General features: G+C 41.0%; 1 protein-coding gene across 18 annotated transcripts in view; it reads right to left on the minus strand.

Annotated features, from left to right (window-relative positions):
- The window catches only part of LOC122542270 (activating transcription factor 7-interacting protein 1-like), a 193,021-nt gene that overhangs the window by 54,930 nt on the left and 124,472 nt on the right, over positions 1-13,619 (minus strand). For all 18 annotated transcript variants that reach the window (XM_043679842.1, XM_043679841.1, XM_043679843.1 and 15 more), the window contains 3 exons: positions 7,719-7,834; positions 3,453-3,541; positions 1,163-1,840 (listed from right to left, as the gene is read on the minus strand). In XM_043679842.1, coding sequence (XP_043535777.1) covers positions 1,163-1,840; positions 3,453-3,541; positions 7,719-7,834 — 883 coding nt within the window. The remainder of the gene's footprint in view (positions 1-1,162; positions 1,841-3,452; positions 3,542-7,718; positions 7,835-13,619) is intronic.

Below are 13,619 nucleotides of genomic sequence, written 5' to 3' on the forward strand. Positions count from 1 at the left end.
CAATGGTTTCATGTCATCAGTAGATTCTGAATTCCAGATTTTGTTTGTACTGAATTCAAATTGCATGTGGCAGGATTCACACCTGGGTCCCCACAACATTACCAGAGCTTCTGGATTAATAGTCTAGTGATAATACCATGAAATCATCACCTCATAAATTACTCAGCTTATCTAGTTTAAAAACAGAATAATCACCTTCTCCAGTTTGTCACATTGAAGGCCTGTGAAGTAGCTGGACAAGGTTCATTTTGCTGACGTACAATGTGTTTCAGAAATATCGGTAATGGAGGCCATCTGGTGTTTAAATTGTTCGTATCAGAGCTATCACACGTTTCTGCTCATCCCTCATATCCATTAATATTGAGTTACATTCAATTCCTGATAATCCGTCCCCACTGTAGTAAATATTCCATGTTTTAATTACCTACAACTTTTTCAGCTTGTGCTAAAAAAGCTAAGAAATACATGCTTAAATACCTCCTCTTGAACTTTGCCCCAAATGTGGTGCGAGGGACCATAAAAACTGTCAATGTGGCATTAGACACAATTTATATAAAAATATTACAAATGAGCTCCTACTTTCTGGAACAGAAACCCACCTGAAAGCCACTGAATGGGTCTTGCCTAAATCATAACTCATTTTTCTTAAAACATACAAAACATTGCTTGATCCATATATGGATTTCCGTTACACTGTCCTAGAAGTTACTTTAAAGCAAAGAGCTTTTTTCCTTCTCTGATTAAAGAGTTAAATCCATATTTCCTTACCAAACCTAGATTATCAAGACTCTAAAATGCAATAAGTGTGATATTATGGACAGCAGCACTGATTTCAAAAGGTATTTTTCATTCCCTTTTCATAAATCACTGATTCATTGCAGTTCATTAATACCTTGAATTGAGACATGGTTGCACTATGATCGCGATGTATTGTGTTTTTATTTTAAAGTGTAACTGTGGCACTCAATAGATCTCTGGGTTCACAACTGATCATAGCTCAAATTCAAAGCCCCACAACCAGCATGTAGAGACTTTGATAAGAGAAGCAGCTAGCAATAACACTAATATATTTGATCTCGATTGTGTACAAAATTAATCACAAACCTAGCTAAACAAACAATTCAGTTTTCATGGATATGGTTGTATGCAATTATTCACTCACCTGATCTGGATGTTCCAGCACTGATGCTGTCTGAACTGATGGTTAACGGCTGACTTGGTGATCCAGAAACTTGTCCCTGGCTGTAAGTCTGTGAAGGCCTTGGCTGTATTGGTGGCCTAGTATGAGGAGGGCTAAAATGTCCTGGGGAAACCAAAGATGGTTGTGTTGTCCGGGAAATCTGAGGTGAAACAGTAGACTGAGTACTAGTCACAGTTGTAGTCTGACTGGAAGCAGCGTTACTTATCTGCACTGAGCCCACACTTCCAGGGGACTTCCTTTGGACTCCAGGGCTTGGCAAGGAAGTACTAGCACCAGTTGCTTTTGCTACATTTGCCGATGCCTGCGACGGAAGTGGTTTGGAGAGATTGTTTAGCATGGGTTGGGACTGAACAGGCAAGATCTCAATTCCAGGTTGCTGGTTAGTCATCAAACTATTTGCTGAAGCCTGAAGAAGTTGAGGTTGGGAAGACATTGCCACTGGAACAGTAAGCAATACTGGCACGGATTGGAGAGATACTGGCATAGGCTGGTTACTGCCAGAGGTTGGCAGTGATGGACTGTTTCCCACTACTGCTGCAGTTGCTGGCAACACAGGAGTGACCACAGCACCAGATGTCCCTGCGTTCTGAGGTTTAGTCTGTCCGCCAACTACCTGAGGTGGTGAGAGGTTTGTAATACCTGCAACAGCAAAACATCCTCCAATCAGAATTTGCACACAAATATCTTATTTTTTGCACCACACCATTTACCCTAAGCTTCAATTTGGAACCCCAGTCATGCTCTCATAATGGGTACAAGTCAAAAGTGTTAGGAAAGTTTCACATGACTGTGAATGCCCTCAATATGATCAACATTAAGAGAGATTAATAGAATGGGGTCAACTGAGCTCTGTAGCCCTTGCTATATGAAAGGGCATATTGGATATAAACTTAATGCAGCAATCCACTGGGGCTCTACTTGGCATCAGGAGATTTTTCAAGCAGGTACGAAGAAAGCAAGGCAGACTATGTCACTATTCCACATCAGTTGAGAATGGAAACAATAGGATTGGCAAACTGAAGTTTTAAATGTTGGTATGTCTGACAGATAATTAATTCCCTGACAATATCAGATTGCACTTTGGCAAACATGCAGCAAATGCATCCTAATCTCCCAGGTGGATGGCTTCCTAAAGAAAAAAAGTGAAATGAATAGTATGTAAATGGGAAATTTAATTGCAGTTTATACAGTTCTGTATTAAACAAAAATTGGCAGTTTGGGGATTTACAGTAATAGTCGTGAGATTTTCAGTTATTTGCTCCTTTTCTCAGACTGCACATCTACAAGCATTCAAACCTCTTGGTCAAATGAAAGACATTAAAATTATAAAGAGGAGAAAGTGAGGTCTGCAGATGCTGGAGATCAAAGTTGAAACTTTATTGCTGGAACAGCACAGCAGGTCAGGCAGCATCCAGGGAACAGGCTGAGACAAGGTGGGGGGAGGGGGGATGAAGAAACTGGTGAAGTCCAAGTTCATCCCCTGTGGCTGGAGGGTTCCCAGTCGGAAGATAAGACGCTCCTCCTCCGACCGTCGCGTGTTGTTGTTATAAAGCCTTTGTCAAGGTTCCACATAGGAGGCTACTTGTAGAGTGAGATCACATGCGATTCAGGGGGAGCTTGCTAATTGAATATAGAATTAGTTTAACTGCAGGAGACAGAGAGGGTGATGGTGGAGAGTTGTTTTTCAGACTGGAGCATCATTCCACAGGGGTTGGTACTGGGTCCACTTTTGATAATCATTTTTTGTGATGGATTTGGATGAAAATATAGGAGTCATGGTCAGAAATTTGAAGATTACACCAGAATCAATATTACAGTGAACAGTGAAGAAAGTCATCTAAGATTACAAAGCGATTGTGATCAATTGGGTCAATGGGCTGAGGACCAGCAGATGGAGTTTAATTTGGATAGATGGGAGGAACTACATTTTGGTGAAACAAACGAGGACAGAATTTGTACAATTAATGGTAGGGCCCTGGACTGTTTTAGAACAAAGACCTAGGGGTTCAGGTACATAATTCTTTTAAATTTGCTTCACAGGTAGACAAGGTAGTTAAGGTGGCATTTAACACGTGCCTTAAATTTTCATATTTTTGCATTCAGGGGTTGGGATATCATTTTGAGGTTGCACAGGATGTTGTTGAGGCCTGGTTTGGGCGGGGGGGGGGGGGGGTATTTTCATAAGTGAAAAACTTGTCTTAAAAATGCTGTTGAAACTCACTAATTGATGGGATACTTTATTTATACGTACCTGTACTACTTGAGTTTGCAGATTGTTGGCCACATGCTACACTGTCTGCCATATTCCTTCGCAAGTCCAGCATCTGCCTTACTGTTCCACTGAAATAAATTGGATACAGAAATCTCAAACAAGAATCTACCAATATCAGGCAACTGAGATTTTCCAAAGTTATCATATTCTTGTTTTTCATGGATTGCTGATTTTCTCAAAGTCTCTCTCATTAGAAATAAAGCTTGCTTGGTTGCCTTGGAGCTGAACAAAAAAAAACAAAAAAGGGAATCTATTTTCCTAAATAACCAGAACAGATGATTTATAGGTAAGTGGGGGCTGGAAAGGAGAACCAATAAGGAGATTCCTGATAGATTATTTCTATTGCTGAATTAAGTCAACAAGGAGCCACAATTTTAAAATCAGTGCTACAAGCTTAAAAAGGGAGACTGAATAGAAGGTTCAGCCAATTAGTGACTACTTATGTTGACTGCATAGTTAAGGCAAATAAAACACTTGAAGCTTTAAATGACATGGGTGAAGCGCAGAAAACTGGACAGATAACTTGTGGAAGCAATTTATTTTGGTTTTCAATTCTATGGAGATAATTTCTGGTTATGAAAAATGTCTTTAAACAGGCAGAGTAGCATTTCCAAAAACCATATGACTTAAGCTAAATGACTGGACAGGCTAATGAGAAAGAAAACCCAGGTGGCATGACCAGATACAAGTAGCAAGATTCATACCAGATGTGCCGTTTAGCAGCTTCAAAGTTTTCAAAATCAGGAAGTTAGCTTTTGTGCACCTTAGGGAGACAGAATTACGTCTGGGGAACGTACAGAAAATTGTCTAAAGGGAAACTTAGGGCCTCTTCAGTTAAATATTATTTAAAAATGAAGACAGTTATACTTCGCTGGGACTGATACCTGCAAGGATATTTCCTGGGAAGGGGTGGAATCCTACATTTTGCTGTTAAATGAGAAGATTTTTCCAAATTGTTTAACACAGTTTGTTTTTCTATTTTCTTTGTGCAATAAACTCTCATTCTTTTGCTTCAAGCTCATTGGCAGTCTTGTGGAAACTATTCAGTGAATGACTACCAGGGTAACAAACAGAACAGGAGTGTGACCATGCCATCCAGCCCTTCTGGCCAGCTCCATCATTCAATGATTATGGTTGATCATCCAACTTAGCAGCCTGTTCTGTACTTTGCCTCCCACATCCTTTGAGCCATTTAGTCTTAAAAATTATACCTATTTCCTTCTTGAAATCATTGTTTTGGCTTCAACTGCTCCCATGGCAGAGAATTTTACAGGTTCACCACTCTCACAGACGATCTGTTTTCTCTTTTTAAAACAAACTTAATTTAGCCAAATTGCAAAAAGAAGAAAAAAAAAAGTTCATGGTCCATCAAGTCAGGTTCACTCAATTATCACCATCAGCTGGCATCATAAACAGACAACTGGTAAAATAATCTCTTTCGGTACCTAAATGTCTTCACTCTTACAATGTAATCTTGGGATTCATGCAGTAATCATAAAATGAATTACTTTTGCTACTATGGCTTAAAATTAGCCCATTTGATCAATGAATTGTTCTTAATCAAGTCTTGTGTTCTGTTAATCAGTCTCCTATTTTAAAATGGGAACTTAACAGCATTTGTGAGATGCATCCTTAACTACCATGGAACAACTCTGTTTTAATATTTGGGGTCACCCTTTCAGCAAAGTCCCTTAATTCTGGACTGACCTGCAAATTGAAACAAACATTCTGTCAAGACCATTCAGAATCTTATGCACTTCGATCAAGTCACCCCTCACTCTTCAGTGGAAACAAGTCCAGTCTGCCCACCTGAAGACAAACCCACTCATTCCAGGTAACAATCTAGTAAATCTCCTCCGAGCCACTTTCAATGCATCTACATCCCTCCAGAAATAAACAGATAAAACTACAGAGTCACCAATGTGCTGTATAACTGAGGCACAAAATACTTTTAAATGTTCAATTCCTCGTGTAATAAAGAGCATCCTATTAGGAGGTGCTGTACCTGATTAACTTTTTCTGACTCATACACCAGAACACCCAACTTCCTCTGCACCTCAGAATTATGCAGGTTTTTTCCAATTTAATATAGTTTCAATCATCCTACCAAAGTGAACATCTTCATACCTTCTAACATTATATACCACCAGCCAGACTTTTTCTTTGCTCACTCACTCAACCTGCAAACAACTTCCTTATGTCTTTTCCACAACATACTCTAACTACCTAGCTGCTGTCTGTGACTTTAGCCACCATGCCTTCATTCCCTTCATCTAAGTTAGTGAGTAAATTGTAAAACATTGAGGCCCCAGCACAGAGACTTACAGGATTCCACTCACTAAATTCTGGAATCAGATAAAAATCCATTTAGGCTTACTTTTGCTGTCAGGCAATCGTGCATCCATGCCAATATAGTTACCCATTACACCATGAGCTATTTTTGCAATAATTTTTGTTGCATCTTACGGAATGCCTTCTGGAAATTCCAAGGACACCTCATCTACAGACTTTATCCATAACACATTACTCAGAGTCATACAGTAAGGAAACAGACCCTTCGGTCAAACCAGTCAGTGCCGAACATTGTCCCAAACTAAACTAGTCCTACCTGCCAACTCCTGGCCCATATCCCTCCAAACCTTTCCTATTCATGTATCCACCTGAATGTCTTTTAAACGTTGTTAATGTACTTGCATGCAACACTTCCTCAGGAAGTTCATTCCACACTTGAACCACCCTGTGTGTAAAAGATTTGCCTCGTCACTTATTAAAACCTCTCTTCTCATCTTGAAAATGTGGCCCTACACTTCAGGGAACATCATTCAATTAGTTTGACAGGATTTCCCTTTGAGACCAATCTCTTCCCGCTTTGTTCATGTGCGTTGTTGGAACCACACAAGGCAAACTGGGTGCGAAGAGGTGAATTACTGACTACAGAATTCCTAGACTCTGACCTCTTCTTCTAGCTGCACTATTTATACAGCTAGCCCAGTTCAGGTTCGATGAGATATGGGCCAAGAGAAGCAGACAGAACTAGTTGAGTTTGGCATCACAATTGACATGGATTGGTTGGACTGAAGGCTGTTTTCTTGCTGTATGACTGTGTCATGGAGCACTAATTAGATTACATCTAGTTGGAGATGTCTACTGCCTGGCACGTGTGGCATGAATGTTATTTACCATTAGTCAGTTCAATACATCTCATCAATTGTATGACACATTGATCTTTTACTATAAATTCTGTGTCCGATAATACTGCCCAACTAGTTACCTGATGAAGGAGCAGCACTCTGAAAACCTGTACTTTCAAATAACACCAAGTTATAGTCCAGAAGGTTTTTGTGATTTTTAAACTTAGTCTAAACCTGGATAGTGTCCGCGTCTTGTTGCATTTGGACACTGGTTGCTGCTTCAGTACCCAAGTTCAAGTGGCGCTAACACTGCACAAATCAGCAACATCTAATTTCTGATCTTATGATGGAGAGCCGGCCAAATTAAGTAGGTGAAGATGGTCAGTCCTCGGACACTATCCTGAAGAACTCCTTTTGAGATGTCTTGGATTGAGATAACTGTCCTCCAACAAATAAAATTATCTTCCGTTGTGCTAGGTTTGACTCCAATCAGCAGAGAATCTTGCCTAATTCCTAATTTTGGAGTCCTTATTTCACTCCTGATGAACTGTTAAGGACAGTCCCTCTCACCTCATCCCTGGATGCACAGTTCTTTTGTTCATATTTGTACCAAGGCTGTACTGAGACTAGGTGATGAATGGTCCTAGCAGAACCTAAACTGATGGTTAATGAGCAGGTTTTTGCAAATCCAATTTACACTTTCAGAAATTCCTATCCTCATGTAGTTTGTGCAGCTATCAAGTACCCAAAAAAGTTTCTATTTTAAATACAGTACCCATGACCTATACCAAATTGGAATGTGCAAAGTAATGAAAACAGGAGCAGGCAGAAACTCTGGTTCAAGTACACTCCTTCCCTCAGGGCAACACTTGTTCTCTCTGCACAAAGAACTGTGGTTATAGGCTTAGACTGCTGAGTTACCAGAGAAGACAAGTCAAAGAGTCTGGCATTCAATATCAAAGGTTCAAGGGACCGAGACTGCTCTTGACAAAAGGTTACGGAATAAAATGTTGTCCAAAACATTTTATTTTCCAGTAAAACTATTTTGTGTGCCTGTAACAATAGAGATGCAATGTTTAAACAACTTATTGAATAAAATGAAGAGCTTCCTTACCTGCGAGGTGGCACACTACCAGAAGCACCAAGAGAGGGATTGTTGGATTTGCTGGGTGACACAGGTTGTGTAGTCTGGGGTCCAGATGATTGCTGTGGTGTGGAGATGGTTGAATTCTGAATTAAATAAAATAAAGATGGATACATCAAAACGAACAAAATACTTGCATGTTCTCAATATCTCAACACCCCCTAAAAGGAGTTAAATTCAGCAGTTTCTAGGCACAATCTAAGGCAGCGTCTCATGGAATATTCCCAGATGAGTATAGTCCCAACAATACTAAAGATAGTTACCATCTCAAATAAAGCAGCCCTGCTTGATGATTTCAACCCCATCCATCAGCTTAATATTCATTCTATGCACACACTGGCAACAGTATATACTATCTACAAGACCGACTATAACTTGCTGAGGATTGTTTGACAGCATCTTCAAAAATCAGGATTTTACCAGCTCGAAGGAGGAGGACATCATACACATGGATGGAACTTGACCACCAGCACTGTCCTGATTCAAACACTATATTGACCTTTAAATGTACCACTGTACTTTTACTGTTATTGGGTCAGAAACATGAAACTGTTAAATGTGGGTGTACCTAGACCACCTTCACAAGGACAGTTAGGGACGCATAACTGCGAATGAAGTAAAAAAAGTGGTGCTAGAAAAGCACAGCAGTTCAGACAACATCAGAGGAGACTCAATGCTTCAGGCATAAGCCCTTCATGAGTGGGAGTGGGAGGAGTAGTAGTGGGAGAGGAGGGAGAAGTGGAAGGAAGAAGGGAGAGGAGGAAGAGGAAGAGAACTAAATAGCAGGGGAGTGGGGTCGGGACTTAGCTAACAAGGCAATAGGTGGATGCAGGTGATGGTGACAGATGGCAGTGAAGGGTGGAATGGATAGGTGGGAAAGATGATGGACAGGTAGGGGAAGTTCAAGAGGGCGGTGCCGAGTTGGAGGGTTGGATCTGGGATAAGACGAGGGAGGGGGAGATGAGGAAACTGGTGAAAAATTGACGTTGATGCCATGTGGTTGGAGGGTCCTTAGGCAGATGAGACATTCTCTCTAGGTGTGGTATGGCTAGGATTTGGCGGTGGAGGATGCGAAGGACGTGCAAGTCCTTAGAGTGGGGAGGAGGAGTTGAAGTGGTCAACCACAGGGTGTTGGATCTGCTTGGTGTGGGTCCCACAGATGTTCTCTGAAATGTTCCGCAAGTTGGCACCCTGTCTCCTCAATGTAGGAGGAGACCACATCGAGAACAGACAGTAGATGAGGTAGAATGAAGAAAGTCAACTTTTCTTAAGCATTAGCAGTTGGAGTTCTACTAATCTGTTAATACAAAAACTAGTTTTCTCTTTCTTTCAATGTCTAGCTATATCATGATCTATTAGAAAATAATTTGAAATCGGTCAGGTTTGAGTTCAAAATTCACCTACTGAGTTTGCCATCATTTCTTACACTACTTGATGGCTCTCAATATTAAAAGTTATAAAATTAGATGCAGACATTTCCACATAGATGATTAACTGTGTAGGATAATTAAAAATTTCAAAACTACTTCATTGAATGGTAATAGTTCGGAGATTACTACAATGAGCAGCATAAAAACACTTGATAATTTAAGTTGCTAAAACATCTAGATTGTTCGTGGGACATTTCCACTAGCTAGCCTCAGTATTAATAAAATCTTCATTGGGAGAAGCAATGTATAATGTAGTCTAATGTATAATTTTAAATGGCACAGGAATGTAAATCACAGTTAATCAGCTAGAAGATTAGCCTCCCTGATTGTACAATTCAAAGAGCAAAGTCTTATTGTTGTTATCTGTAGCTGGAGGACAGCTTGAGTCTTAAACTATGAGAAGTACCAAGTGTATTCTAATAATATAATAATCTTAGTTACTATTAAAGTAGTGGCATCTGAAATATTTATTACCCATCTTCATTTATCAAAGCTGAAGCAGTGTGTAAAATTACCTGGTTTTGCAGATCAAGTACGAAAAGGAACGGTGCAATGTAATATCACTTTTTGTAAGCACATTAAACAAAGCTGCTTACTAACTGCCACCTAATAGCCTTTTGCTGCTGCAGAACTCCATTAAGAGCATCAAGTATCACAATGTATAACACTTAGTAATTAAGAGAAAATCACTCAGGCACCTTGCACCTGTTTACTACATAAACAGGTGTACACAGTCCACACCATAAAGGAAGCCAACCTTCCATCCATGGATTCCATCTACATTTCTCGTTGCTACCGAAAAGCTGCCAACAAAGACTACTGTCCTCCAACATCTTCTGTCAGACAGAAGATACAGAAGTTTGTGAGAAGGTTTGTAGCTTGGGTGCTCGTTGTTGTCGTTCTGTTTGCTGAGCTGGGAATTTGTGTTGCAGACATTTCGTCCCGTCTAGGTGACATCCTCAGTGCTTGGGAGCCTCCTGTGAAGCGCTTCTGTGATGTTTCCTCTGACATTCATAGTGGTTTGTCTCTGCCGCTTCCGGATGTCAGTTACAGCTGTCCGCTGCAGTGGGTCCAGGTCAATGTGTTTGTTGGTAGAATCGGCGGATGATTGCCATGCCTCTAGGAATTTCCTGGCTGTTCTCGGTTTGGCTTGTCCTATAATAGAGAAAATGAGGTCTGCAGATGCTGGAGATCAGAGATGGAAATGTGTTGCTGGAGAAGCGCAGCAGGTCAGGCAGCATCTAGGGAACAGGAGAATCGACGTTTCGGGCATTAGCCCTTCCTGAAGAAGGGCTAATGCCCGAAACGTCGATTCTCCTGTTCCCTAGATGCTGCCTGACCTGCTGCGCTTCTCCAGCAACACATTTCCATCTCTAGTCCTATAATAGTAGTGTTGCCCCAGTCGAACTCATGTTGCTTGTCATCTGTGTGTGGCTACTAAGGATAGCTGGTCGTGTCATTTTGTGGCTAGTTCATGGATACAGATCGTTAGCAGTCTTCCTGTTTGTCCTATGTAGTGTTTTGTGCTGTCCTTGCATGGGATTTTGTACACTTTGTTGGTTTTGTTGTCAGAGTGGCTGTTGGTTTGTGTGCTGTTATGAGTCCTAGTGGTCGTAGTCTGGCTGTCAGTTCAGAAATATTCTTGATGTATGGTAACGTGGCTAGTCCTTTGGGTTGTGGCATGTCCTCATTCCGTTGTCTTTCCCTTAAGCATCTGTTGATGAAATTGCGCGGGTATCCATTTTTGGCGAATACATTGTAGAGGTGTTTTTCTTCGTCTTTTTGCAGTTCTGGTGTACTGCAGTGTGTTGTGGCCCTTTTGAATAGTGTCTTGATGCAACTTCTTGTGTGTTGGGGTGGTTGCTTTTGTAGTTCAGGACTTGGTCTATATGTGTGACTCTCCTGTATACCTTTGTGGTGAAATCTCCATTCAGTGTTCTCTGTACCATCACGTCTAGGAATGGGAATGGGTTGTCCTTTTCTTCCTCCCTAGTGAATCGGATTCCTGCGAGTGTGGCATTGATGATCCGGTGTGTTTTCTATTTCTGTGTTTTTAATGATTACAAAGGTGCCATCTACATATCTGACCCAGAGTTGGGTTGAATTTGCGGTAAGACGGTTTGTTCTAATCTTTGCATTACAGCTTCTGCTAGGAGTCCAGAGATGGGTGAGCCCATGGGTGTGCTGTTGATTTGTTCATATATTCGGTTGTTGAATGTGAAGTGTGTTGAGCGGCACAGTCCAGTAGTTTGAATATGCCGTCTTTATTGATAGGTTCCCCATCTTGTTGTCTGTTCTGTATGTCCAGCAGGTTGGCTATTGTTTCTTTGGCTAGGGTTTTGTCGATAGAGGTGAACAGTGCCATTACATCGAATGAGACCAGTTTCTTCCTTGTCTATATGTATATTTCTGATGATGTCCAAGAATTCCTGTGTTGACTGTAGAGTGTCTGGATCCGCTGGTCAGGTGTTTCAGTTTCTGTTGTAGTTCTTTAGCCAGTTCGTGTGATGGTGTCCTTGGTAGCGATATGATAGGTCTGAGTGGGATGTCTGGTTTGTGCACTTTAGGTAGTCCATAGAATCTGGGGGTGTTGTTGCTTTCAGGTTTCATTCTTTGTAGGTCAAACCTGGTTATCTGTCAGTTTTTTTGCAGGTTCCTCAGTGTGTTGTTTATCCTATTGATGAGCTGTGGGGTGGGGTCAAACTCTTTTGTTTGGTGTTGGTATCTGCAAGTAGTTGTTGCGCTTTCTGGATGTACTCTGCTTTGTCCAGGATGACCGTCATTCTGCTTTTGTCTGCTGGTAATATGATTACGTTCTTATCATTTCTTAGTGTTTTTAGTGCTTCTCTCTCCTTGGTGTTGAGGTTGTGTGTTTGTCTTTTCCTTGTTATCAGGGGTACGATACTTTGTCTCACTGTTTGTTGTGTCTCTTCTGTCAGTCCATTGTTTCAGAGTATGCATTCTAGTGCTGCTAGGAAGTCTGCTGTCCTCCAGGACAAAAGGACCCGATACCCAGCATGAGCAAAACCAACGTAGTGTACAAAATCCCATGCAAGGACTGCACAAAACACTACATACGACAAATAGGAAGACAGCTAACGATCCGTATCCACAAACACCAACTAGCCACAAAACGACATGACCAGCTATCCTTAGTAACCACACACTCAGATGACAAGCAACATGCATTCGACTGGGACAACACTACTATTATAGGACAAGCCAAACAGAACATCCAGGGAATTCCTAGAGGCACGGCACTCATCCACAGATTCTATCAACAAACACATCGAGCCGGACCCAACATACCGGCCACGGCAGCTGTAACTGACAACCGGAAGCTGCAGAGACAAACCACTATAAATGCCGGAGGAAACATCTCAGAAGCGCTTCACAGGAGGCTCCCAAGCACTTAGAATGTCACCTAGACAGGGGACGAAACGTCTGCAACACAAATTCAAAGCTCGGCGAACAGAACCACAACAGAAGATACAGAAGCTTGGACACATACCAACGGGTTCAAGAATGGCTTCTTCCCTGCTGTTATTTGACTGCTGAACGGACCTCTAGTTTCAAATCTCATGTTGATCTTGCTTTTGTGCACCGCTTGTGCAGCCATAACATTGTATGCCTCACTGTCTAGACACCCTATGATCTGTATGTCCTTATACATTATGATCTGCCTGTACTGCTCACAAAATGAAAAATCTTTTACTGTACCTGTAACAATAAATCAAATCAAACCAAACCATTCAGTAAGATTTAAACAACATTCAGTAAATTACTATGTACCCTCATTAGTTAATGTCAAATCATAAACGAACTCCAAGCAAACCTGGTGAATGAATTTCTTTCAGTTTTTGCAGAAAGATTGCAAATGAGGAGATGGAGAAACCTGCAAAAAAATGCAAAGTACTGTGGAGAAATTCAGTAGATCTGGTAACATCTGTGGGGGGGGGGGGGGGGGGGGGGGGAAAAAGAGAGTTAATGTCTCAAGTCCAGTAGGACTACTTCAGAAGAGTGAGAAATCCTGCTGGACTTGAAACATTAACTCAGTTTCTCTCGCCCACAGATACTGCCAGACTTCAGCTTCTCCAACATTGTGCTTGTTTCAGATTTCAACATTAGCAGAATTTTGCTTTTATGAGAAAAATCTGAGATTAGTAATAATATCCACCACAAACTCCACATTCCTACATCCAGCTAATATCATCTTATTTAAGATGAACTAAATTACAAACCAATACATTAATTGCTTATGTCACAGAATTATTCATTTCAGAAGTCCAACCATTAAATATACACCTTTTGTATTAGAGTCACTTCTGCTAAAAGAGCTTTATTTACAGCACTACAGAAGCAGCATACAATTCTGCAACAAATAGCTCAGATCAAAGTTCTATGATCCTGCCACAACAAGTAATAAATGGTGGTGGATAAT

This window comes from Chiloscyllium plagiosum, chromosome 39, assembly GCF_004010195.1.
Source record: "Chiloscyllium plagiosum isolate BGI_BamShark_2017 chromosome 39, ASM401019v2, whole genome shotgun sequence".
In the NCBI taxonomy this organism is placed as follows: Eukaryota; Metazoa; Chordata; class Chondrichthyes; order Orectolobiformes; family Hemiscylliidae; genus Chiloscyllium; species Chiloscyllium plagiosum.